We start from the raw sequence: 26,497 nt of genomic DNA, 5'->3' as shown, positions 1-26,497 counted from the left end.
TTCGAGCCCTGCATCCGGCTCTGTGCTGACAGTTCAGAGCCTGGAGCCTGCTTTGGATTCTGTGTCTCCCTCTCTCTCTACCTCCCCTCCACTTGCACTCTCTCCCTCAAAAATAAACATTAAAAAAAAAGTAAAGAAAAGCCATCGTAGGAGGAAGGTACAGATGGAGCAAGAGAGGGCCAAAATTAGAGGAAAGATGCTGGGGGGAAACTAATGTAATTGTCCTACAAGAGAGGATGAAAATCTTAACATAATTATTAGCAGTGGGTTTAGGAGGAAGAGGTTAGCAAAGTTGGGATTGTTCCTTCACTAGAGTTGGAACCCTTCTTCAAACTACTCTCTGAATTTGACTCATACCCCTAAGGAGTATCTATTTTCACCATTTCTCCCTATTGTCCATATCTGTATTTGGCTTCAGCTCCTGGGTTTCTGATTGTCCATCCTTGGTTTCCACTTCTTACCTGGGCTATTTGATTAGCCAGGGACCAATGTTGAAGCTAGTCTACCCACAGCTGATAATTTTCGGCAGTGTGAGCCCTTCAGTCCCATTAGTGTTCTACCAAAGACACATGGCTTGACAGCAGTTTGGCAACTAAATGAGATGAATACCTAGGAAAATGCCAAGAAAGGGTTCTTGTAGACATAGCAAGCATATACTGTGTCTCTAAATTTGTTTTCCAAAGAAAACTCATCCGTTGTAAACAGCTTCATAAGTCTGTGCATCAACAGGAGATACCTATACATATATACATATACATATATATGTGTATATATATATATATTGCTTTTCATTCCCTAAAGAAATTCCTATTTCCATTCAGAATTCTAAGATAATTTAACAAACTGTTTAACAATAATTTAACAAATAAACATTATTTGTTAATAATTTAACAAACCTAAGACTGAGGCTGTTGTGGCTTTGTTCCCTTTTGTTTCATAGGCTTAAAAAAAAAAACACTAAGGATGACTCATTTTTTTAAATACAAAGAATCATAGAAAATCTCAAGTTTACATTGAGACAAAATATTCTTCTTACAGTTATTCTGCCATCTTTGCTGAGAGTGAACTGAGTGCCTGGGATTATGACTATGGTTTCTGCTCACCCAAGACACTCCGATGTGCTCCCGAACCAGATGCTTTTAATCCCTGTGAAGATATTATGGGCTATGACTTCCTCAGGGTTCTGATTTGGCTTATTAATATCCTAGCCATCATGGGAAATGTGACTGTCCTCTTTGTTCTCCTGACTAGTCGTTATAAACTAACAGTGCCCCGTTTTCTCATGTGCAATCTCTCCTTTGCAGACTTTTGCATGGGGCTCTATCTGCTGCTCATTGCCTCAGTTGATTCCCAAACCAAAGGACAATATTATAACCATGCCATAGATTGGCAGACAGGGAATGGGTGTAGTGCAGCTGGCTTTTTCACTGTATTTTCAAGTGAGCTTTCTGTCTACACACTCACAGTTATCACACTAGAAAGATGGCACACTATAACCTATGCTATTCAGCTGGACCAAAAGCTGCGTTTAAGACATGCCATTCCTATTATGCTTGTAGGATGGCTCTTTTCTACTCTAGTTGCCATGTTGCCCCTTGTGGGTGTCAGCAATTATATGAAGGTCAGCATTTGTCTCCCCATGGATGTGGAAACCACTCTCTCACAAGTCTACATATTAACCATCCTGATACTCAATGTGGTGGCCTTCATCATCATTTGTGCTTGCTACATTAAAATTTATTTTGCAGTTCAAAATCCAGAGCTGATGGCTACCAACAAAGATAAAAAAATTGCTAAGAAAATGGCGGTCCTCATCTTCACTGATTTCACCTGCATGGCACCTATCTCTTTTTTTGCCATCTCAGCTGCCTTCAAAGTGCCCCTTATCACAGTAACCAATTCTAAAGTTTTACTGGTTCTTTTTTATCCTGTCAATTCTTGTGCCAATCCATTTCTGTATGCGATTTTCACCAAGGCATTCCAAAGGGATTTCTTTCTGTTGCTGAGCAAATTTGGCTGCTGTAAACATCGGGCTGAACTTTATAGAAGGAAGGATTTTTTGGCTTATACCTCTAACTGCAAAAATGGCTTCACTGGATCAAATAAGCCTTCTCAGTCCACCCTGAAGTTGTCTACATTGCACTGTCAATATACAGCTATCCCAGACAAGACTTGCTATAAAGAATGTTAACTGTTTTATCAGTAACCACATTATTGAGTAGTACTTAAACATGTAAAAAATAATCTGTACCAGTAATTTTAACATAAACAGTTGGTGTTAGGAAACTATTTATTCTCAAGCACATTGAGCAAAAACAAGATATCTACCTAGCTCAAAGTGTTGTCCATGACCATTGCCAATCTAAAAACTACTTGTCATTGGTACATGATGACACAAAATACAAAAACTGAAAGTGTGTAGAAACATTTCTAGCAATTTTGACAGAGTAATTTAATGTCTGTTGAATCTAGTGCTTTTGAATGAGGTGGTATTTTACATATCTTTGCTTCTTTCTCATTTCACCTTTGTAGTAATTTTTACTGCAATTTATAGTCCATTACAGATTTGAAATTTAAAATAACTGGTTCTTTTCCTCAGATAGTTTGAAAAACACACTGCAGAGATGCACTGTCCAATCTGGTAGCCACTAGCCATATGCAGCTAAATTAAAATTAAAATGTAATTTCTCTCATAGAATTTCTAGAAGAAACTATAGGCTGTAATTTCTTTGACATCGGCCTTAGCAATACTTTTCTAGATAGTATCTTCGGGCAAGGAGAGCAAAAGTAAAAATATATGCAAATGATATATCTGATAAGGCATCAATATCCAAATATATATATTTATAAAGAAGTCAACATCAAAAAAATCAAATAATCTGATTTTAAAATGGGCAGAGAACCTGAATACACATTTTTCCAAAGAAGATAAAACAGATGGCCAACAGACACATGAATAAATGTTCAACATCACGAATCATAAGGGAAATGCAAATTAAAACCACAGTGGGATACCACCTTACACATGTGAGAATGGCTACATTCAAAAAGACAAGACATAACAAGTGTTGGCGAGGATGTGGAGAAAAGGGAAACCTTGTCCACTGTTGGTAGGAAGGTAAATTGGTGCAACCACTGTGTAAAACAGTATGGGGCTCCTCAAAAAATTCAAAATAGAAATCCCATCCAACCCAATAATTCAACTTCTAGGTATTTATCCAAAAAAAAAAAAAAAACACACTAATTTGAAAAGATATATGACCCCTTTGTTTATTGAAGCATTATTTACAATAACCAAGCTATAGAACCAACCCAAGCATCCACAGACAGATGAATGGATAAAAAAGATTTGGAAAATACACACACACAGTGAAATACTACTCGACCGTAAAAAAGAATGAAGTTTTGTCATCCATGAATGGATGGACCTAGACATGGACCAAAAAGGTACTATGCTAAGTGAAATGAGTCAGACAGAGAAAAGAAATACTATATGACTTCACTTACGTGTGGACTCTAAAAATCAAAACAAACTGAAGAAACTTCCTCATAAATACAAAGAACAAATTGGTTGTTGCCAGAGGGGAGAAGGGTGGCAAAATAGGTAAAGAGGATAAAATGGTACATATTTCCAGTTATAAAATAAATAGGTCACAGGCATAGAAAAGTACAGCGTAGAGAATAGAGTCAATAATATTGTAATAACTTTGTATGATGATAGATGGTAACTACACTTACCTGGTAAGCATTTTGTAATTTATATAACTGTGAAATCACTATGATTTACACCTGAAACTAATATAATGTTATAGGGTCTTTACTTCAATTAAAAATTTTTTAAAAATGTTTAAAAACTTTGTGTGATACTATAATGGTGTATACAGGTCATTATACATTTATCCAAATCCATAGAATGAATGCCAGGAGTGAACTCTTATGTAAATTACGGACTCCGATGAGTCAAAAGAGGTTCACCAATTGTAGGGTATGTGCCACCCTTGTAGAGAATATTGGTGAGGGGGGAGGCCATGTGTTGTGTGGCAGGGGGAGTGGGTATATGGGAAATCTATGTACCTTCCACCCAATCTTGCTGTGAACCTAAAACTACTCTAAAAAATACATTTTACTACAATTAAAATTTTTGAAAGCAAAAAAATTAAAAATTAAAAAATAAAATAAGTTGTACACATCAGTACTCATCAGCCTATCTATACACTTCAGCATGGTTATCACTAACCAAGGCTCAATATTTATTTACATTTTAGGTGAGACTTACACGTAGTAAAATGGACAAATACCAAGCATACCACTTAGTTTTGAGAAGAGCATACATCCATGTGATCCCAAACCTCTATGAAGACATAGAACACTATCATCTTCAGAAAGTTTCCTCATGCCCCTTCTTTGTTAATCCCTCACTCCCACCACCACCCCAGTGGTAACAATGGTTCTGATTTTTTCCCCATAGATAAGTTTTGCCTGTTCTAGAACTTCATATAAATGGAATCATACAGTATATACTCCTGTGTAAGACTTCTCTGACTCAACACAATGTTTCTGCTATTCATCCAGGCTGTTGTTTGAATTTTCTTTTCATTGTTGAATAGTCCATTCCATTTCATTGCCAAGTTATATGAATATAACACTGTTTTCCACTCTTCCACTGATGGATATCTGGGTTATTTCCAGTTTTTAGCTCTCCTTTGACATTTTATTATATAAATGTATAGTCATAACTAGACTATGTATTTAATCCACCTTCAACCTTTATGTCATTGTGCAAAGTGATCCAAATAGATAAAAGATTTCATAAAATTTACAAAGTATCTCTTCTCTGTATGTTTTTCACATTTCTGACTTTTCTACTATATAACTAGTTACTTCTCTTTACTCTTTACATTTACAGATGCAATCCTCTCTGGTAAGCTAGTGTTCTAGAATTTGTCTCAGTGATATGAGAGAATACTAATTAGTTGTGTGCTACATACATACACAATAAACTTTTTGATTAATTCATAAATCCGAGAACCAAAAGAACTAAGTAAGCAAAAAAGAAGAAGGTAAAACAAAAAATAAAATATATCCTTGTGGAGAAACCACTTAAATTAGGTCTTCTTAAATACTCTTTGAGCCAAGGTACTTGGACACATACTCTGAAAATAACTTTTATGGCCTTTTCCACAAATATTTTTATTCTCTACATTATAATTTAAGTTACAGCATAGACCTACAGTTTACTATCTCCCTCATCCTCTTATCTTTTCACTCACTAAGACCCGCCAGCTGTTCCTTTCAATTGTCTTCCACATCAATTCTTTATTTTGCATTCTTGCTGTCACACAGACACTTCAGGCCATTCCCCCTTACCTCAGAAGTGCTATCAAATCTCCTTCATTTTTGTTCATATCCTATCTTTGCCATGTCCATACTCTCATATCCACCACTAATTAATCTTCCTAAAATCCTATTTCATCCTATTACTTACATGCCAAAGTCCTGAGCAGCTCATCAGTATGTATAAATTTAAGTTTTAGCTCCTATCCTAACATTCAAAGAGCTCCAGAACTCATTCTCAAAAACCTGCTCACTTGATCTGCTGCTCTTCTTCTGCAGGCAACACATTGTCCTACTTGCCTTTCCTTAGCTGTGCCCCATGCTTCTGCATTCTGGCACCCATACCACTAGGACCCTCTGGAATACACCCTCTTCCTTACCTGCCCTCCTTGGGCACCTTTAAGCCCCAGCCACAGGTTTATCTTTGCTACCAAGCTCTTCTTAATTCACCCTCTCCCTAATCCATGGAATTTAAGACACCTCCTTTACCTGAAATAAAGCAGGGCGTAGACAATAAATAAGTGACCCAAAGTGATGTCTCTCTTTGGACTTCTTTTGCACTTGTCGTCCCTCTCACTCATTTTTTATTCTACACGGCTGGGTGTTACTACTTTACACATCTATCTCTTATTTCACCTATCTTATAAATTTCTTTAGTGATACACTCATCTCTTTCACTTGTTTCTCCCACTATATCTATCCTAGAATCTTACACATATTAGGTGATTAATCATTTTTTTCAGCTGATTCACTTTTATAACTAAAAAATAAAACAAATCCTTATGAAGCAACATTTCCTTATGAGATGGTCTTATAGAAAGCATTTGTATTCTTAATCTGTGTAATCCTTCATACATAAATTATAAAAATATCAAACGCTCCAGAAATTTTTTTCTATCTTGTGGGGGGGTTTTATACCATGCTAGAGATTATCACTGGCAGATTGCCAAATGACTAAGAAGCATTATTTAATCAAGAATAAGTCATCTAAATTTACAGCATATTTTTAAAAGTTACTTTGTCCTCCATTCCTAACAGTTGCTGTAAAGGGCCTGGTTTTAGTTTCCTCAGAAATGTATTAAGTCCAGGGGCACCTAGGTGGCTCAGTCAGTTGGGCAACTGACTTCGGCTCAGGACATGATCTCATGGTTCGTGAGTTTGAGCCCTGCATTGGGCTCTGTGTGGACAGCTCAGAGCCTGGAGCCTGCTTTGGATTCTGTGTCTCCCTCTCTCTCTGCCCCTCCCCCACTCACACTCTGTCTCTCTCTCTCAAAAATAAATATTTTTAAAAACAGTTTTTAAAAATGTATTAAGTCCACATGTAAATTAAGAATCTTTATGTCACAAAGATTTCAATAAATGTGTTCCTAACTGGAAATAATCTCTTCTTCAAAATGTCCAATATTTTATTAATATTGAGTTTCTTCCTAAGAGTTATTACCATAGCCTTCCTATTTATAATTTAGCTTTCTAGTTATAAATCACAAAGTTCCCACATGGCATATTAGAGTGTATTTACATGAAAACAGCATAATATTAACCTAATAACAGGAGTCAAAAGAAAATCACCACTAAATTCCCCAGCTCACTACTCCAATTAAATGTTGCTATTCATCCTAAAGTTATGTATTTTCCTACACAACTAAAATTACTGAAACTGAGTGCTTCGGCCAGAACTGTAACCTCTTTGCCCTGTGGAGTGTGAGCTGTGCAGATGATTATGTGCACAAATTATAGCACATTGAGTAAAATAGGTAAAGAAGGTATTCCAGGCAAGGTCATTTGGTCAGTCCCTAAGAGACTAACTGTACAAATTCAGCAAGATCTTCTTAGCCTGCAGGGAAAGGTGGAAAGTATGTAAGAAAGCACTGTAGGATGTGAGCATGAGAAAAAGTTTGAAATCAGAATTAGGACACATGATACTTTCACAAATTTCATTTAACACAGAAAACTGTAACCTCTATAATAGAGATACTTTCTCCACTTATAAAAGAGTACAGGATGACATTTGCCAAGGTACTGTATTTATAAGAACGTAGAACCTACCTTATGGAATTTTGTTATAATATACAGCAAGAAATGCTCAAGCTTGGACATAATGAGTAAAAGTACTAACTACCATATCAAAGCCAAACCTCAGATAAATACCACCTGTAGGATTTATAGAATAATTTTTTCTTTAAAATGTACTAAATAGGATTTGTCTTGCTCTATTTAGCATATGAACTGACAATATTTAACAGGGGTTTTTTTTGTTTATTTATTTTTTTAGATTTATTTATTTTTGATAGAGACAGAGCACAAGTGGGGGAAGGGCAGAGACAGAAGGAGACACAGAATCCAAAGCAGGCTCCAGGCTCTGAGCTGTCCACTCAGAGCCTGACGCAGGGCTTGAACTCAAACCGTGAGATTGTGACCTGAACCGAAGTCAGATGCTTAACCCACTGAGCCACACAGGTGCCCCATTTTTTGTTTGTTTTTTAAGAGAGAGAGAGAACATGTGTGAGGTCAGGGAGGGGTAGAGAGGAAGGCAGACAGAGGATCAGAAGCAGGCTCTGCACTCACAGTAGAGAGTCCGATGCAGGGCTTGAACTCACAAACCACGAAATCATGACATGAGCCTAAGTCGGATGCTTAACCAACTGAGCCACCCGGGCACCCTGTAATATTTTTTTTTAACTATGAGTCATGACTCATCAGTACATAGTTAAATCAATTTAGTGGGTCAAGACCATCAATTTTTAATGCAATAGAACAGAATCAAACAGAAAATATAGGCCATTACATGCTAAAGATAAGCATAATTTTCTGAAACTTTAATTTGTATTATGTGTGTCTATATCCATGCAAACATATACTGGTTAATTTCTTAGTGTAGATCCTGGCTAAAAAAGAAATGAAAATCACTGATTTAGACAACTTCTCAAGAAGTAGGATTTTTTTCCTAGGATTATTTGAGACTAATAAAAGGGCACCAGGTCGAAAATAGAGAATCTCTTAGCAGCCACCACTAAAACTATCATCATTTATATTAGTATGCCAAGATTGTTAGCTTTGTTTTGTTTTGTGGTAAGCTTACTTTTAAATTGATTTTTTGCATTTTAAAGGATCAGGGGCCTGAGGGCATGCAGAGACACAAATGGGGCAAGTGTGACTTTTTTCTCTAATGATAAAAAATAAAGAGGACCACATAAATAAATAAAGAGGATCAATATAATAATAGTATTTGTGATACACCATTTTTAAAAAATTGCTGAGGCAAAGTGAGATTTTAAAATCCACAGTGGAAAAGAGGAAGGAAATTTTAAAAACACCTGTTATTGCCTCTCCCAAACACTTAAACCAACACATTAAACCCCAATTCCCAAGTGAATGGACCCTGTCAATAAATTCCACCCTTAATTTGCAATAAAGTTTGTCTAGGACAAGTACAGAATGATTGGATGATGCTGGGAGGAAGAAAGCAAGAAGAACACTAGAAAGTATACTCTTCAGTCCTGGATGGGTACATTTCAGGAATAAACACAACAAATGAGTTCCCTCTTTTTGCCTTCCATGTAGAAGAGACAGACATTTCATGGTAGACAACATTCATAAAGAACCCATAGCTCCCAAAGTTCTCAAGAACCAGACAAGGATCTGGGATAGCAGTGGTCATAGGGAAAGGGATAATCACTCTGAGGATGAAGAGGGCATAGCTGGCAAATCTGGTTAGAAGTGCAACACTAGTACTAACTGAATCCTCCTGCAGCTGCCAACTTTAGGCCAAAGACAGCACCCCACAAATGTTGTTCAAGAACCAGAAGAGATGAATGCAGATTTTGAAAAGATCTACCAGTAGCTGAGTCCCTTGGGTAGGACAGGACAAGTACTGGAATAAATTAAACTCTTCAAGTGGGATTGCCTCTGAAAAAGAAATGAGGAATTCGCCCTGTGACCACCCAAACCCAAGTATCTAATCCTTGGGGAGGTTTCAGAGACCATTACCTACTCATTTCACTACCGGTTTGTGTATGAGAGTTACGATCCTGGAGAACACCAATTAGGGCCAAAACCAGGATCTTAGAGACCATGTATACTCTACCTGTTAAGAGAAGCAGAATGATGGGGAAATGTTCCTTTGAGGAATTTGAATCTACTAAGGAAAAGAATATTACCGAACAGCTTACTAAGATATCAGTTTGCTTTGTTTTCACTGCTGCAGGAAAATGAGACCTACTGTGCATTGCATTTTCTCTCCCTGATTTTAAGATAGTTATCCAGGTCTTTCTGTGTCAAATGAGATTGCCTGACCAAAACAGAAGGTTCCTGAAGAATGCATCTCTTCTTGACTTTTACTTTGGAAAACCTAAACTGAATGAGGGGATTCCCTGGGAGAGCAAAGGAAGAGAGATAGTGTCTTTCAGGGGGAAAGAGAATGCAAAGCGGTCTTCCACTGTTATGAAAAAGAGGAAAAAAAAAAAAAGAGGGATAGAGAAAAACCCACCATGACTAAGAAGACAGAAGTCTGAAGTTTCAAGAAGTAGAATGGGAACTAACCACTTTCTCACAACTCTCAGGGAGATAGCAACATATGATGAAGAATGGCCTAGCCACATGATAAGCCTAGAGAGGCAGATCCTTAACTCCAGGGATCCTGGCCTCAGCAAAGATTTCCATGTTCAAGTATAATATAGGCTCAACAGAGACATCTGCTTCCAAGGGACCATTTGGGCTTATACAATCAATACATCACTAGTGATGAGTGTAGACCAAAGACCTAGAGAAGCTTCTTGACTATCCTTCTACTTACAAGATTCTCCAGGATCTGTTGTAACATGGTTTAGGGAGAAATGGTAGGACACTAGCCCCAATCTAATAACTGATGCTGACTTTACCATGAAAGAGAATTGGAATATGATTTAAATTTTACTTTAACATTAAAGAAATGTGATATTTCTTCATGCTCCATCATGTCTGATTCATCTATGATTCATAATGGCACAGATAATGAAGCTTTAAAAAAAGGAAAGAAATATAAAATTGTATATTTGTATCTCCATCTGAATTATAATTTTATTAAATTCCATACAGTGAACTAAAAATGTGAGCTGCTCTGAACTGGACCATATTTAAAATAAAAATAAGTTTGACAATACATAATATAGTCCTACTGATGTTTATGATGTATAGAGCTCATAAGTTTTACCACTCTGCATCACCAATGGCTTTTGCAAATACATAGTCTCTCCCTCCAAAACACATAACACCATCTTTCAAATAGAATTTCCATTTGTTCTTGCTTCGATGAATCTGGAGGGAGAAAAATAGTCTAAATTAATTAATTTTACAAATTAAAGGATAATTTACAATACTTTGCACATAACATGGGATTGTTCTGACCCTAAATGGGACTTCTTTAAAAATAAAACCTCCTCGGTAGGTGATGGGCATTGAAGAGGGCATCTTCTGGGATGAGCACTGGGTGCTGTATGGAAACTAATTTGACGATAAATTTCATATAATAAAAATAAATAAATAAAACCACCTCAAGATAGTATTGATTCATTCAGCAAATATTTGGATTCCTATGTGTCTGTCAGACATTGTTTTAGGCACCACAGATATATCAGTTTAAAAAACAAAAACAGGAGCGCCTGGGTGGCTCAGTCGGTTAAGTGGCCGACTTCGGCTCAGGTCATGATCTCGCAGTTTATGAGTTCGAGCCCCGTGTCGGGCTCTGTGCTGACAGCTCAGAGCCTGGAGCCTGTTTCGGATTCTGTGTCTCCCTCTCTCTCTGACCCTCCCCCGTTCATGCTCTGTCTCTCTGTCTCAAAAATAAATAAACATTTTAAAAAAAAAACATATGTATAGTCATAAAAATTCATATTTTTATACATTACTTTGTAAAAACTGGAAAAATTCCTACCTTTGAGTAGTGTACATTTTAGTAAGTATGGGGGAAACAGAAACCTAATAGATACCTAAATTATGAAGAATATTAAAAGACACTAAGTGCTATGAAAAATAGAGCAGGAAAAGGAAGACCGCAAATACAGAGGTGGGTTACAATTGCAAGTAAGACATTAGGGTGGGCCTGACTTCTGAGCTAACATTTGAGCAAAGACTTAAAGAAGGTAAAGGTTAAAGCCAAGAAGATACTGACTAGAGAGAATTCCAGGCAAAGGGAACAGAAGCACAAAAGCCCTGAGGAGGGAGATACCTGGACTGATCAAGAACAGCAAAGAGTTCAGTATGTCTACAAAGGAATAAATAGAGAGGATGTAGTTAATATTATCAGGAATGAAAAAAAGAGGACTTTCATTTTGAAGGAGAAATTCACAGTAAAGCGCTGAGCAAGACCAGAAGATACAGCTTATAATCTATTAGATTCCACTGGCAGTTCCTTGGATGTAATAAATCAGTCTATTTACGGACAAAATAAAAACTAGAAAATCCTACTACCTCAAGAGGTAAGAAACCATAAAATCATTGTTACCTCTGGGTAAACCACAAGTGACTATTTAAAAACCTTATAAATGTAGGATCTGAAATCAAAGGTAAAAATTAAACCCACTTATTTACTGCAAATAGTCAAATCAAAGAAGAAAAGTCTGTGACCAGTATTCAGCTTTATTTTGTGAAACATAAGAAAATATAAATGCTAAACTCCTATTGGTGTGGAGAAAGAAATCCTATTAATGGAAAATCTCTTCTCTGAGTTTGACTCCCAAATTTACACTAGAACATATCTTTAAAAGTCCCTGGGAACACAACAGTGACACAGAATCCTGAACTCAGCACAGGTAATAGTATCTGCCCAGAATCAGGAGAACAGTAGCAGCAGCAACAGCTCATTCTAGTAACTTAATTCTAGAAATAGTGCATAAATAGTTTATTTATTCTAGAAATGCAACAATGGTTCAATATTTGGAATTTATTAACATAACACCTGTACTACTAGACCTAAGGAGATAAATCATATAATAAACTCCAATGACACTGACATTTATTTAGAAATGCAACAATGGTTCAATATTTGGAATTTATTAATATAACACCTATATTACTAGACCTAAGGAGATAAATCATATAATAAATTCCAATGATGCTGACAAAGTATTTGATAAATTAATGCATTTTAGATTTTTTTTAACTCAGTAAGAATCAAATATTGCATCCTACACACACACGTGTGCGCACGCGCACACACACACACACACACACACACACACACACCTCCACCTCAGCATAAAACTGTCTTCATGGCTAGTGGGGAACCCTAAAAGTAATCCCACTAAAATCCCACAGACAAAGATCATCCGAGTTTTTACTCCAGAGGTCCTACCTAATAATACAATTAGGTAAGAGGAAAGAAAGTACAACTGACACTAGCCAATGCAAGTAGATGAGAAGAAAGAAGCAGAAATATAAAAATTGGAAAAGATAAAAAAGACTTGCAGATGCAATGATTGCATGTCTGAAAAACCTAAAATAACCAATTAAAAATTACTAAATAAGAATTCACTATTCATACAAAATTAATACACATTAACTCATAGCCTTCATGCATACAAGCACTGGTCAGAAGATACAAAGAAAGAGCCTTTTTACCATAACAACAAAAGAGATAAAATAGCTAAGAATAAATTTTTAAAATACTGATCTACACCATTCAACACTCTCTCCTCTTTGAAATAGTCTCCTCACTTGGCTTCATGAAGAAGTACTAACTTTACCAGATATTACAAATCTTAATAATTAAATCAAGGTAGTATAAGCCAACGGACAAACCAATGAGACAAAATGGAAAATCAAGTAGTAGACCCAAATATAGAGAGAAATTTAGTAGATGATAAAGGAATCATTTTCTTATTCGTGTGGACAAAATAGACTTTTCAGTAATTAGGAAAACTGAATAGCCACCTGGAAAAAAAATGTCAGAATCATACGTTACATTATACTCCAAGATAAACACCAAATCAAACAACTTATATTTTGAAAAAGAAACCAAAGAAATACTAGAAGAAAACATAAGTGAATCCATTTAAAATTTTAAGAAAGAACTTTGTATTATGATTCAAAATCAGAAGCCATAAAAATTAAGGTTGACAAATATAACATCTGTATCAAAGAAAGAAAAAGCACTGAAAGCAAACATCTGAGGAAAAGCATTTCTGCATATACCAAGAGCCAATCTTCCCCAAAACAATACAGAGCTATTAGAAATCAATAAATAGACCAATAATCCAATTGTTTTAAAAAAAATAGATAAACGTTATGAACAAGCAGTTCACATAAAAGTAAATATGAATGGCCCTTAAAAACATGAGAAGTTAAAATTTTCACCAAGACATCATTTTTACTTTTTATAACAGCAAAGATCCAAATATTTTATTACACTCTATCGGCAAAGCTGTAAGAAAAGCAGCACTCTCAAATATTGTAATGGGAATATATACCGGAAGATAGTCTAGGAGAGCAATTTAGCAATATCTGACCAAATACACTTGCCCTTTGACCCAGTAATACCATTTCTGGGGATTTTTTTTTTAAGATTTTATTTTTAAGTAATCTCCACACCTAATGTGGGACTTGAACTTACAACCCCAAGACTGAGTTGCATGCTTTACTGACTGAGCCTGCCAGGTACCCCACTGGGGATTTTTTTTAATAGATATAACTGCACACATAGGAGATGTATTATAGATGTGATCATTCAATAGCAAATGACTGAAAAAGAACTCAAATATTCATCACTTGGGGATTGGTAAAATAAACTTTAATAATTCTGCAGTAGAATATTATATAATAGCTATAAAAATATTAGCACGAAGATCTCCAAGGTATATTGTTGATGTCTTAAAAGACAAGGTGTAGAGTAGAGTGTTGTCTAGGCTATCTTTCAGGTTTGTATTTGAATAAAAACACCCTGTAAATATATTAAGAAACTAGTGTATCTGGTTACTTTTTTTTACGCTCAAAGAAGGGACAAAAGCTATTGGTAGGCAGCGTAAGTAGTGAAGGAGTAAGAACCAGACTTCATGGTATACCTTTTATAGTGTTTTGATTAACATATGTGTATACAGTATCTATTCAGAAAACAAAGCATATATATTTAAAGAGAAACATACTGTGTTACATACGTAGCAATTACTCATTGTACCAGCATCTAATAGACAAGGACAGCTATAAACTAAAGTTTGCTAAACTGTTACATGAAGATACAACATATTCAAATGGTTTTACAATGCACTATAGTGTCCTATTTATGGCATAGAACACTCTCATCTATAGTAAAAGGTTTCATTTCACCATTAATCTTCCCTATATATCATTATTACTTTAACCTTTATACTAATCTTGGTCATTCTCTAAGCCTCTGAAATAACATAACTGTATCCTTTAATTCTCACTCAGCATGGTGACCAATGACCTTCATTTAACCCTTTTTCATAGCACATCTTAATACTTTCAAAGCTTTCCCCAATTGTTAACTTATAAATTTCAAAGGTAAATTCCATATGGTAGTCAAAGCCAGATAAGATATACTAAAAACAAAAACAGCACTTCCCAAAGTTTAATAAGCATGCAAATCACCTCAGGGTCTTGTTAAAATGCACATTCTGATCCAGTACCCTGGGATAAGACTCAAAATCCTGCATTTGGAACTCTCCCAGACAAAGTGATACTATTGGCCTTCAAAACATGCTGACTAGTAAAAGCTCTTAAAAGACTACTGAAAAGTCTTTCAATTTACTTGAGTTTGGTTATATTAAATACTACTTGAACAAGAACTGGGAAGATACTCTTTCATAAAAATCCACTGTTGGCAGTGGTCCCTGCCATCCCACTTTGACCTTATAGATACATTTTCTCTGCTAGCTATCTTCTGACTTCATCAGTCCCTTTTAAGACCAATTCAAGGGCTCCCCAGTGCCATGGTTTAAAACATTTAGTACTGTTTTTAAAATAACTCTCAGTTAGGACCCTCAAACAACTAGATTTGTTAGCACTATACACCTAATATCACTCCTGTGTACCCCAAAAGTGGTTAAGAGGTAAAAGACAATGTGGGAGAAAACACTTTGAAAAGTACAAAGCACTATGCAATTAATTACAAGCTATTTCCCACAATGCAGTATAACAAAGGATACTATATCCATAACAGTCTAGAAAATTCTCTGTGACTCTATGGAATGCATACATAACTTAGTGCCTTAGTGTTTTCTTCATGGAAGGCAATACACTGCTTATAAGAAACAAAAATAAGTTTCAAACTAAGAAACGCTCTCTTTTATATTACCTATTTCTTCATATGCTTATGTTTACCAGCATCTAAATTGCCATTTTCTATCTATATGAAATGTTATAAAGGAGAAAACAATCTTATCTTTAGAGAAAAGGATTTATTTTTATAACAATTCAAAACACCATCCCCTATTTCTCTTGAGTATATTGGAATTGTTACCGAAAAAAAGGCAAAGATGTAAATATGCATTAGTCATCACGGAAATGCGAATCAAAACCACAATGGGATACCACTTCACACCAACTAGGATGGCTAGAATCAAAGAGTCAGATAACAAGCATTAGTGAGAATGTGGAGGAATCTAAACCCTCATATACTGCTGGTGGGAATGGAAAATGGTAGAGCCACTTTGGAAAACAGTCTGGTAGCCCCTCAAACTATTACCACATAACCCAGAAATTTCCAAGAGAAATAAAAATATATGTTCACACAAAAACTTCTATGTGAATGTTTAAAGCAGAATTCTTCATAATAGCCAAAAATGGCAACAATCCAAATGTCCATCAACAGATGAATGGATAAACAAAATGTGGTATATGTATTCAATGGACTAGTATTCAGCAATAAAAAAGAATGAAGAACTGTCACATGCTATGACATGGACGAATCTTGAAACACTGTATGGAGTAAAAGCAGCCAGTCACAAAAGACCACATATTATAGGATTCTTTTCATATGAAACTCCAGAATAGGGAAATCTAAAGAGACAGAAAGTAGATTAGTGATTTCTTAGGCCAGGGGTGGGGATCGGAGGAAACAGGGAAATATGGGGGTGAGAACTAAAGGGAATAGGGCTTCTTTCTGAGGTGATTAAATGTTCTAAAACTGACTATGTTAACAGCTGCACATATTCATGAATATACAAAACCACTAAATTGTACACTTTAAATATGTGAGTTGTACAGTATGTGAATTATATCTCAAAGCTGCTAAAAAAAAAGATGTAAATATGCATGAATTAAAGACAAAAGCTGGCCATTCTACTACATAATCACAGAGTATTTAAGAAGAAGAAAAAGCAGTATTATATTTTAGTTGCTAAAGTTGAATTTCTTCTAAATTAATTTCTATGTTTGAAAACTGACACACCTTCAACTCTCTTTGTTGATCATTTTCTAATGTCCAACTAATCATCAAGTCCCCTTGATTCTTCCATCACCATCTCTGACTCTTCTACGTTCTACACTGCCATCCTTAGCCTGGGCTCTCGTTACTTCATTTCTGCGCTATCCCTGTTCTTACCATTTGCCTCTGCTTAATAAGCAAATATGGGCAGTTTTAAACCCAATTATAATTTTTTCAGTAACATTCTCAGAATGCTAATGTCCACCAAATCGTTTCCATTTCTCCTACCAGGATTCTAGGTTTTCCCATCTGCTGTGAACTCTGTCCCCAACCCAGCCTCATTTCCTAATACATCCAAAAGAACACTTTATTCAAAGCAGAGCTGCCTCTTCACTGTCCCTTGTACATTCTACATGCATTCATTTCTTTTATCAAGCTGTTCTACTCAGAATGTCTACTCTCCACACTTATCTATATCTTACAAATCATTTAAGACCTATTTCAGAGTTCCATATCACCCATGAAGGATTTGTGGAGAACTCCAACTATGAACAATTTCTTACATTTCCTAGCTACTTTTTGCACTTACTGTCTGTGCCACATATCTTAGCATTTGATTTACATGCCACTCAGCTTCTGATTCATATGTCACATATTTTAGCATTTGATTTGCCTGTCACATATTTTAGCTTCTGATTTACCTACCATCTTATTGTACACCATTCTTTTATTACATATAGAAATATCCTGTTTCAATCAGAAACATCTTGTTTCAATAAGATAATTCTCAAGACAAGAACTATCACTTTTTTGCTATCTCTGAGACCACACAGCGCAGTGTTAGACACAAAACATATATAATTAATTAGCTTTTTCAAGATTAAGTGTGAACTGTAACTCATCATCTTATTTTCCATCATTTTACATAGATTTCTACCATAAATGCAATTAATAAACCCAAAGTCTAAAAGGTGAATATGGTACCTTGTCATACTGGCAGACAATTACATTATCCGTGTCAAACAGGTCTGGCACATCCTGCTCACTAACATCATCTCCAGAATTTAAAGGGTCCTAAAGATGAAAGATGGTTACATTAAGGAATTTAATGATGCTCTGAATTTTTTAAAGACAGAGATACACATAGAAATAAAGGAACTTGGGGAGAGAATAGTATCGTACTGAAAAAGTAAAATAGCCTGAGTTTGAATCCCAGCTTGGTCACCTAATAACTCTAAGACTGACCTTTGTCAATTTACTAAAACTCCTCATATCTCAGTTTTGTCATATGTTAAATGAGGTTGGTAATAAGGCCCATAGATAGGGTGGTGGGAATGTTAAATAACGTAAGATAGGTAAGACTTAAGTATGGTACCTGGCACATCCTTAAGGCCACCATAAATGACAGTACTACTTACATGCTTCCTAATTACCACATTCCACAAAAATTTTACTTCATCTATCAGAATCAAAGCAGACATTGCATGCTTCTAACCTGGCGGCCTTCTGTACCTCTACTCCCATCTTTTAAACTCCCACTATCTCTAGTTAAGACCAACAAATAGAGTGGCCAATTCCCAAATACTTAATATTAGTTTGAATTATAGTTTACAAGTTTAAATATTAGGGTGCAAATAAGTCTCATTTTAAAAGACTAAACACAGAGTTAACCTTAATTGTTATTCCTCTTGATTAAAGTATACTTTAATATACTTTATATTAAAGTGCAAAGTATATTAAAATACAAATGCTATAATTTTAAAAATTTCATCTCAAAAGTGATCCTCACCTCTTCTACAACGTCTATTTGAGGGTCTTCATTATCACTACTATTGGCAGTTGAATCTTCATTTGATATACTGTCAGCTTCTTCTTCAAGTACCTTCAGGTCTCCTGCCTCAACAATCCCCAGAAATTCGTTCTCATCTACATCTCTTGTACTTCCTATTTCATCATTGGAAGATGTATCACCGGTTCCATCTATTTGAATTATCTCATTAATATCATCATCAGTTACCTGATTGCTTAAATCCATCTGAGAATTAGACTCCTAGAAAGAGAATGAAATGTAATAAAGTTTTTCAAGTCAAAAAGTATGTAACACTGAATCACATGAAATATAAAATTAGTTAAACATTTCACAAGTGATCTTAAAATAGATTTCTGTTCTATATTTCCTTCCTTTCCTATATATGTTCTCTAATTTTGAATTCTAGAACAATCCCAGAATGTCTATGCAACATGGGAATACTTTTTTTTAATTTTTTTTAAGTTTATTTATTGATTTTGGGAGAGAAAGTGCAAGCAGGGGAGGGGCAGAGAGAAAGGGAGAATCCCAAGCTCACTAGTTTCAGGTAATAATTGCCAATTTTTATACATACCACCTTAACTTTACACAGTATTTATTAGGTTTTAACGATTTCATTTTATTTTAAACAATAATTTGGAGTAGAAAGGACAAGTAACATCATGCTCACTATATAAATTAAAAAGCATAAAGGATTGAACTAGCTGAAATAAGCTAAGCACAAAAGGACAAATACGAATCAAAATGGATAGAACTGAAAAGAAAAATGGACAAATCTAATTATAGAGAATTCAACATTTCTCTTTCCGTGATCAACAGAAAAGTAGACTTAAATTTAGTAAGGATGTAAAAGACCTGAAAAATACAATCAAACAATTTAACCTAATTGACATAGAATACTCCACCCCAAAATAGCAAAATACACACTTTTAAAGAGCACACAGAATGTTCACCAAGATGGACCATATTCTAGGTTCTAAAAAACAAACCCTGAAAAAACTAAGACACACAAAGTATTTTCTCTAAGCATAAAGGAGTTAAACCAGAAATCAGTAACAGAAAGATCTGGAAAAATCCCCTGATATTTAATAATTACATTTCTAAATACCCATGGATCAAAGAGTAAGGCATGAGAGAAAGCAGCACATAATTTTAACTGAATGCAAACAAAAACATAACATTTCAGAACTTACGAAATGTAGCTAAAGCAATGCCTAGAGGGAAATTTACAGCATTACATGATCATATTAAAAAAGAATTAAGTTTCAATCAATGGCCTAAAATTCTACCCTAAGAAACTAAAAAGAGAAGACTGAATTAAGCTCTTGGCAAAAGAGAAAATAATAAAGATAAAAAGAGAAATAAATGAAATTGAGCACAGAAAAAAATTAAGTCAAAGTTCATTCTTTAAAAAGATCAATAAAATTGATAACCCTCTAGCCAGACTGACAAAGAATAAAAAGGAGAGAGAGAGAAAAGAAACAAATAATACTAGGGATTAAAGGAGTGTTGCCATAGATTCTGAAGACATTAAAAGGATAAGGAAATTGTCTTCAGCCATTTGAGCTTCTATAACAAAATACCATAGACTAGGTAGCTTATAAACAATGGAGATTTTTTTTTTTTCTTCCAGTTCTAGAGGCTAGAAAGCCCAAGATCAAGGCATCAGCAGATTCAGTATCTGGTGAGAGCCCACTTCCTGGTTCACAGGCAGTGCCTACTCACTGTGTCCGCACATGGTAGAGAGACTACAGAATTCTGTGGAGTCTCTTTTATATGGCAACTAGTCCCATTCATAAGGGCTCCACTCCTAATTACCATCACCTTTCAGGGACACAAACATTCAGACTAATATAAGTCAGTTTACAAAAATTAATTGTATATCTATATAGTAGCAATAAATGAATAGAAATTGAAATTTTAAAACAGTACTAATTAAAACAGCAATAAAAAGAAACTCATCATATACAAGAGATCCTCAATAAGGTAACAAACAGATTTCTCAGCAGAAACTTTGAAGGCCAGAAGGCAGTAGGATGATATGTATTTAAAGGGCTAAAAGAAAAGACTGTCAACTGGGAATTCTATATCTGGCCAAACTGTCCTGCAAAAATCAGTGAAAAATTAAAGCATTCTAAGATAAAGGCTGAAGGAGTTTGTTACCATTGGACCTGCCTTACAAGAAATGCTAAAGGGAATCCTTTAAATTGAAATGAAAGGGAACTAGACAGTAACTCAAAGCCATACAAAAATATAAAATTTTCTGGTAAAGATAAATACATAGACAAATATAAAAACCAGTATTATAATTTTATTTATAATTCTACTTCTTATTCCCATATAAGATTTAAAAGATAAAAACGTATTTATAATTATAAATCTATATTAAGGGGAACACAATACATAAAGATATAATTTGGGATATCAATAACAAAGTGAGGGAAGGCAGAGCTAAAGAGGAACAGAGTTTTTTTATGAGATAAAAGTTGAGTTGGTATCAGTTCAAAATAGATTCTAATAACTTTAAGATGCCATAAATAATCCCCATGGTAACCACAAAGAAAATACCTATAGAGTACACACAAAAAGATATGAAAAGGGAATCAAAATTTGTCACTCCAAAATCAACTATATACAAAGGAAGACAGTAAGAAAGAAAATGTGGGGCAAAAAAGCTAAGACACACAGAAAACAAGTAGCAAAATGGCAAAAGCCCTTCACTATCAGTAATTACTTTAAAGGTAAATGGACCAAACACCCCAATCAAAAGACACAAATTGGCAGAATAGATACTTACTATGTTGTCTATGAGACTCACTTTAGATCTAAGGATGCACATAGGTTGAAAGTAGAAGAATGGAAAAAGATACTCTATGTAAATATTAACCAAAAGAGAATTGGGATAGTTATGCTATTATCAGACAAAATAGACTTGAAGTGAAACACAATTAGAAAAAAAAAAAAAAAGAAAAACAGCATACAATCAAAAAAATAATCAATTCACCAAGATGTAACAATTATATACATATCTGCACCAAATATCATAGCTCCTAAATGTATCTAACAAGCACTGACAGAATACAAGGGAAAAATAGATAGCTCTAAGATAATAGTAGGAGACTTCAATACCCCACTTTCAAAAATGAATAGAACCACCAGACAGAATACCAATAAGGAAATAAAGAACTTGAATATTATGGACATATAATATAGGCATAAGTATAGTTGGACCTAACAGACATATACACAACATGCCACCCAACAATAGCAGGATACACATTTTTCTCAACTGCACACAGAACATTCTCTAAGAAAGACCATATGTTAGGCCACAAAACAAATCTCAATATTTCAAAAGACTGAAATCATGCAAAGTATCTTTTCTGATCACAATGGAAAGAAGGAAAACCGGAAAATACAACAAGATGTGGAAATTAAACAACAGACTCAAAAAGTCAATGGTTCAAAAACAAGAAATAAACAAATAATCAATCTTGACCATATAGTTGTGGGTTCATTTCTGGGTTTTCTATTGTTTCATTCATCTGTGTGTCTGTTTTTGTAACAGTACCATACTGTCTTAATCACTACAGTTTTATAATATAGCTTGAAGTATAGAATTGTAATGCTTCCATCTTTGCTTTTATTTTTCAAGATTGCCTTGGCTATTCAGGGTCTTTTGTGGTTTCATACAAAGTTGTTCTGGCTCTGTGAAAAATGCTGGTGATATTTTGATAGGGATAGCTTTAAATGTCTAGATTGCTTTGGGTAGTATAGACATTTTAACAGTATTTGTTCTTCCAATCCATGAGCATGGAATATTTTTCCATTTCTTTGTGTCATCTTCAGTTTCTTGCATAAGTGTTTTACAGTTTTCAGAGTACAGATCTTTTACCTTTTTGGTTAAGTTTATTCCTAGGTATCCAATGGTTTTTGGTGCAATTGTAAATGAGATCAATTCCTTCATTTCTATCTGCTGCTTCATTACTGGTGTATAGAAATGCAACAGATTTCTGTATGTTGACTTTGTATCCACAACTTTACTGAATTCGTATATCAGTTCTCAATTTTTTGGTGGAACCTTTTGCATTTTCTATACAGACTATCATGTTATCTGCAAATAGTTAAAGCTTTACTTCTTCCTTGTGAATTTTGATTCATTTCTTTTTTTTTTTTTTTTTTTTTTTTTTTTTTTTTTTTTTGGCTGTTTGCTAAGACTAGGACTTCCAGAACTATGTTAAATAACCATGGTGAGAATAGACATCCTAGTCTTGTTTCTGACCAAGCTCTCAATTTTTCCCCCAATAAGGATATTAGCTGTGGGTTATTTCACATATGGCCTTTGTTATGGTGAGGTGTGTTCCCTCTATCCCTACTTAGTTGACAGTTTTTATCATGAACGGATGTTGTACTTTGTCAAATGCTTGTTCTGCACCTATTGAGAGAACCACAGGTTTCATATTCTTTCTTTTATTAATGTGGTGGTCAACTAATCTTCAACAAAGCAGGAAAGAATATACAATGGAAAAAAGTCTCTTAAACAAATGGTGTTGGGAAAACTGGACAGCAACATGCAAAAGAATGAAACAAACACTTTCTGACATTATACACAAAAATAAATTCAAAATGGATTAAATACCTAAGTGTGAGACAGGAAACCATCAAAATCCTAGAAGATATGCCATTTGCAACTACATGGATGGAACTGCAGGGTATTATGCTAAGTGAAATTAGTCAGTCAGAGAAGACAAATATCATATGACTTCACTCACACAAGGACTTCAAGAGACAAAACAGATGAATGTAAGGGAAGGGAAACAAAAATAATATAAAAACAGGGAGGGGGGAACATAAGAGACTCATAAATATGAAGAACAAACTGAGGGTTACAGGAGGGGTTGTAGGACGAGGGATAGGCTAAATGGGTAAGGGGCACTAAGGAATCTACTCCTGAAATCGTTGTTGCACTATATGCTAACTAATTTGGATGTAAATTTAAAAATAAATAAATAAAATTTTTTTTAAAAATCTGGAAGAGAACACATTGGCCAAGGCAAGTTCTTACTAGGTATGTCTCCTGAGGCAAGGGAAACAAAAGCAAAAATAAATTATTGGGACTACATCAAAAGAAAATGATTCTGCACAGTGAAGGAAACAATCAACAAAACTAAAAGGCAACCTTTGGAACAGGAAAGGATATCTGCAAACGACATATCTGAAAAAGGGTTAATAGCTAAAATCTATAAAGAACTTATAAAACTCAACACCTAAAAAATAATCCAGTTAAAAAATGGGCAGAAGATACAGACATTTTTCCAAAGAAGACATCCAGATGGCTACCAGACACATGAAAAAATGCTCAACATCACTCATCATGAGGGAAATACAAATCAAAACTACAATGATGTATCACTCCATACCAGTCAGAATAGCTAAAATTAACAACACAGGAAACAAAAGGTATTGGCAAAGACAGAGAGAAAGGGGAACCCACTGTTGGTGGGATTGCAAACTGGTGCAGCCACTCTGGAAAACAATATAGAGATTCCTCAGAAAATTAAAAATGGACCTACCCTACAATCCAGCAATTGCATTACTAAGTATTTACCTAAAGGATACAAAAATGCTAATTTGCAGGTATACAAGCACCCTCGCATATATAGCAGCACTGTCAACAGCCAAATTATGGTAAAAGCCCACATGTCCATCCACTGATGAAGAAAGATGTGATATATATACATACAATGGATTATTACTCAGCCATAAAAAAGAATGAAATCTTGCCATTTGCAACCATGTGGTTGGAGCTACACAGTATTATGCTAAGTGAAGTAAGTCAGTCAAAGACAAAAATACCATATGACTTCACTCATATGTGGAATTTAAGAAGCAAAACTTTATGAACATAGTGAGGGTGCGGGGAAGAGAGGCAAACCAGAAAACACTCTTAACTGCAGAGAACACACCGAGCGTTGCTGGAGAAGAGGTGGGTGAGGGGATGGGTTAAATGGTGAAGGGTATTAAGGAGTACACTTGTAGTGATGAGCACTGGGTGTTGTATGTAAGTGATAAATTACTTAAGTTCTACACATAAAACTAATATTATACTATATGTTAACTTGAATTTAAATAAAAACTTGAAAAAATACAAAACAAAAAATCAGTCTTTTAAGATATAAAATATCTTAAGACAAATAAAAATGAAAATGCAACATAGCAAAATTTATGGGATGCAGCAAAAGCAGTGCTAAGAGCAAAATTTATAGCTATGAATGTTCACACTAAAAAAGAAGAAAAGTCTCAAATTAACAACCTAAATCTCCACTGGAAGGAACTAGAAAAAGAAGAACAAAGCCCAAAACTACTTCAAGGAAGGAAAAAATAATAATTAAGGCAAAGATAAATAAAGAACAGAAAAACAATAGAGAAAATCAACAAAACTAAGAGTTGGTTCTTTAAAAACAATCAACAAAATTGATAAGCTTTTTGTTACACTGATGAAGAAAAAAATAAACCCAAATAACTAAAATCAGAAATGAACAAACTTTACTACTGATTTTACCAAAATAAAAACAATTATGAGATAATACTATAAAAGTATTCATGGGAGACTATTATGAACTGTATACCAACAAATTGGATAACCAAGATGAAACAAATTCCCACAAACACACAATTTACCAAGAATGAATCATGAATAGAAAATCTGAATAGATCTGTAAGAAGATAGAATTAGTAATCAAAAATCTCTCAACAAACAAATTCCCAGAATGAGATGGCCCCACTGGAGAATTCTACCAAACGTTTAAAGAAGAATTAACACCAATCCTCAAAAATCCTAAACAAAATACTAACACAAACAGAATTCAACAGCACATTAAAAATACCATACACCATGACCAAGTGGGATTTACTCCTGTAATGCAGTGATGACTCAACATATGAAAAATCAATCAATGTAATAGAATATATTCACATAATGGGGATGGGGGAGGGGGACACACAATCACCTCAATTGATGCAGAAAAAGCATTTGACAAAATTCAACACTATTTTATGATTTAAAAAAACCACTAGGAATAGAAGGAAATTGCCTTAACATAATAAAGGCCATCTATGAGAAATCCTCAGCTAACAGCATACTCCATGGTGAAAAACTAAAAGCTTTTCCTTTAAGATCAGGATCAAAGCAAGGATGCCCATGCTTGCCACTTCCATTCAACAAGGTACTATAAGTCCTAGCTAGGGCAATTAGGCAAGAAAAATAAATAAATAACGGGCATCCAAACTGGAAAGGAAAAAGTAATATTATCTGTTTGCAGATAATCTCATTTATGTACTACTTCATTTATGTACAAAACCCTAAAGATTCCAGACACATAAATATAATAGAACTAATGAATGCATTCAGCAAAGTCACAAAAGACAAAAATCAACACACAAAAATCAGCTGCATTTGTATACGCTAACAAATAAAAACCTGAAAAAGAAATGCAGAAAACAATTCCATTTACAATACCATCAAATAGAATAAAATACTTAGGAGTAAACATAACCAAGGAGTCAAAAGACTTGGTCACTGAAAACTACAAACATTCCCGGAAGAAATTAAAGAAGCCAGAAATAAATGGGAAGATATTCTGTGTTCATGTATTTAAAAGAGTTAATATTGCTAATACCACCCAAAGCCATCTACATATTCATTGCAAACCCTAACAAAATCCAGATAACATCTTTTGTAGAAATAGAATATCCATATTAAAATTCCTATGGAATCTCAAGAGACCCTGAAAGAGAAGATATAAGTTGGAGGTCTAACACATCCTGATTTTAAAACTTACTCCAAAACTATAGTAGTCAAAATAGGGTGGTGTTGGCATAAAGAAAAACAACAAACTAATGGAATAGCATAAAGAGCCCAGAAACAAATTCTCACATATATGGTCAAATAATTTTTGACAACAGTGACAAGCCCATTCAAGAGGAAAAGGCATCTTTTC

At 34.7% G+C, this 26,497-nt stretch overlaps 2 protein-coding genes across 6 annotated transcripts in view; one reads left to right on the top strand and one right to left on the bottom strand.

Moving 5' to 3' along the window:
• The window catches only part of LHCGR (luteinizing hormone/choriogonadotropin receptor), a 121,523-nt gene that overhangs the window by 52,252 nt on the left and 42,774 nt on the right, over positions 1 to 26,497 (top strand). The window contains exon 11 of one of the 3 annotated variants that reach the window (XM_027072495.2): positions 1,039 to 7,518. The exons of the other annotated variants lie outside the window; for them this stretch is intronic. Within the exon in view, the coding sequence (XP_026928296.2) occupies positions 1,039 to 2,191 (1,153 nt within the window). The 3' untranslated portion in view covers positions 2,192 to 7,518. Of the gene's footprint in view, positions 1 to 1,038; positions 7,519 to 26,497 lie in introns of those variants that run through there. 3 annotated transcript variants of the gene reach the window in all.
• Positions 10,356 to 26,497, bottom strand: part of GTF2A1L (general transcription factor IIA subunit 1 like) — a 43,107-nt gene continuing 26,965 nt past the window's right edge. Inside the window, exons 5-7 of one of the 3 annotated variants that reach the window (XM_053200574.1) lie at positions 18,480 to 18,740; positions 17,675 to 17,764; positions 10,356 to 10,626 (exon numbers count right to left, since the gene is read on the bottom strand). In XM_053200574.1, coding sequence (XP_053056549.1) covers positions 10,519 to 10,626; positions 17,675 to 17,764; positions 18,480 to 18,740 — 459 coding nt within the window. In that variant the 3' untranslated portion in view covers positions 10,356 to 10,518. Of the gene's footprint in view, positions 10,627 to 10,672; positions 16,324 to 17,674; positions 17,765 to 18,479; positions 18,741 to 26,497 lie in introns of those variants that run through there. The other 2 variants (XM_027072502.2, XM_053200573.1) reach the window with 2 other exon arrangements.

The sequence above is a fragment of the Acinonyx jubatus genome, chromosome A3, assembly GCF_027475565.1.
Source record: "Acinonyx jubatus isolate Ajub_Pintada_27869175 chromosome A3, VMU_Ajub_asm_v1.0, whole genome shotgun sequence".
NCBI classification, from domain to species: Eukaryota; Metazoa; Chordata; class Mammalia; order Carnivora; family Felidae; genus Acinonyx; species Acinonyx jubatus.
Note: the sequence above shows the minus strand (reverse complement) of the source record. Positions and strands in the feature narration are given on the sequence as shown.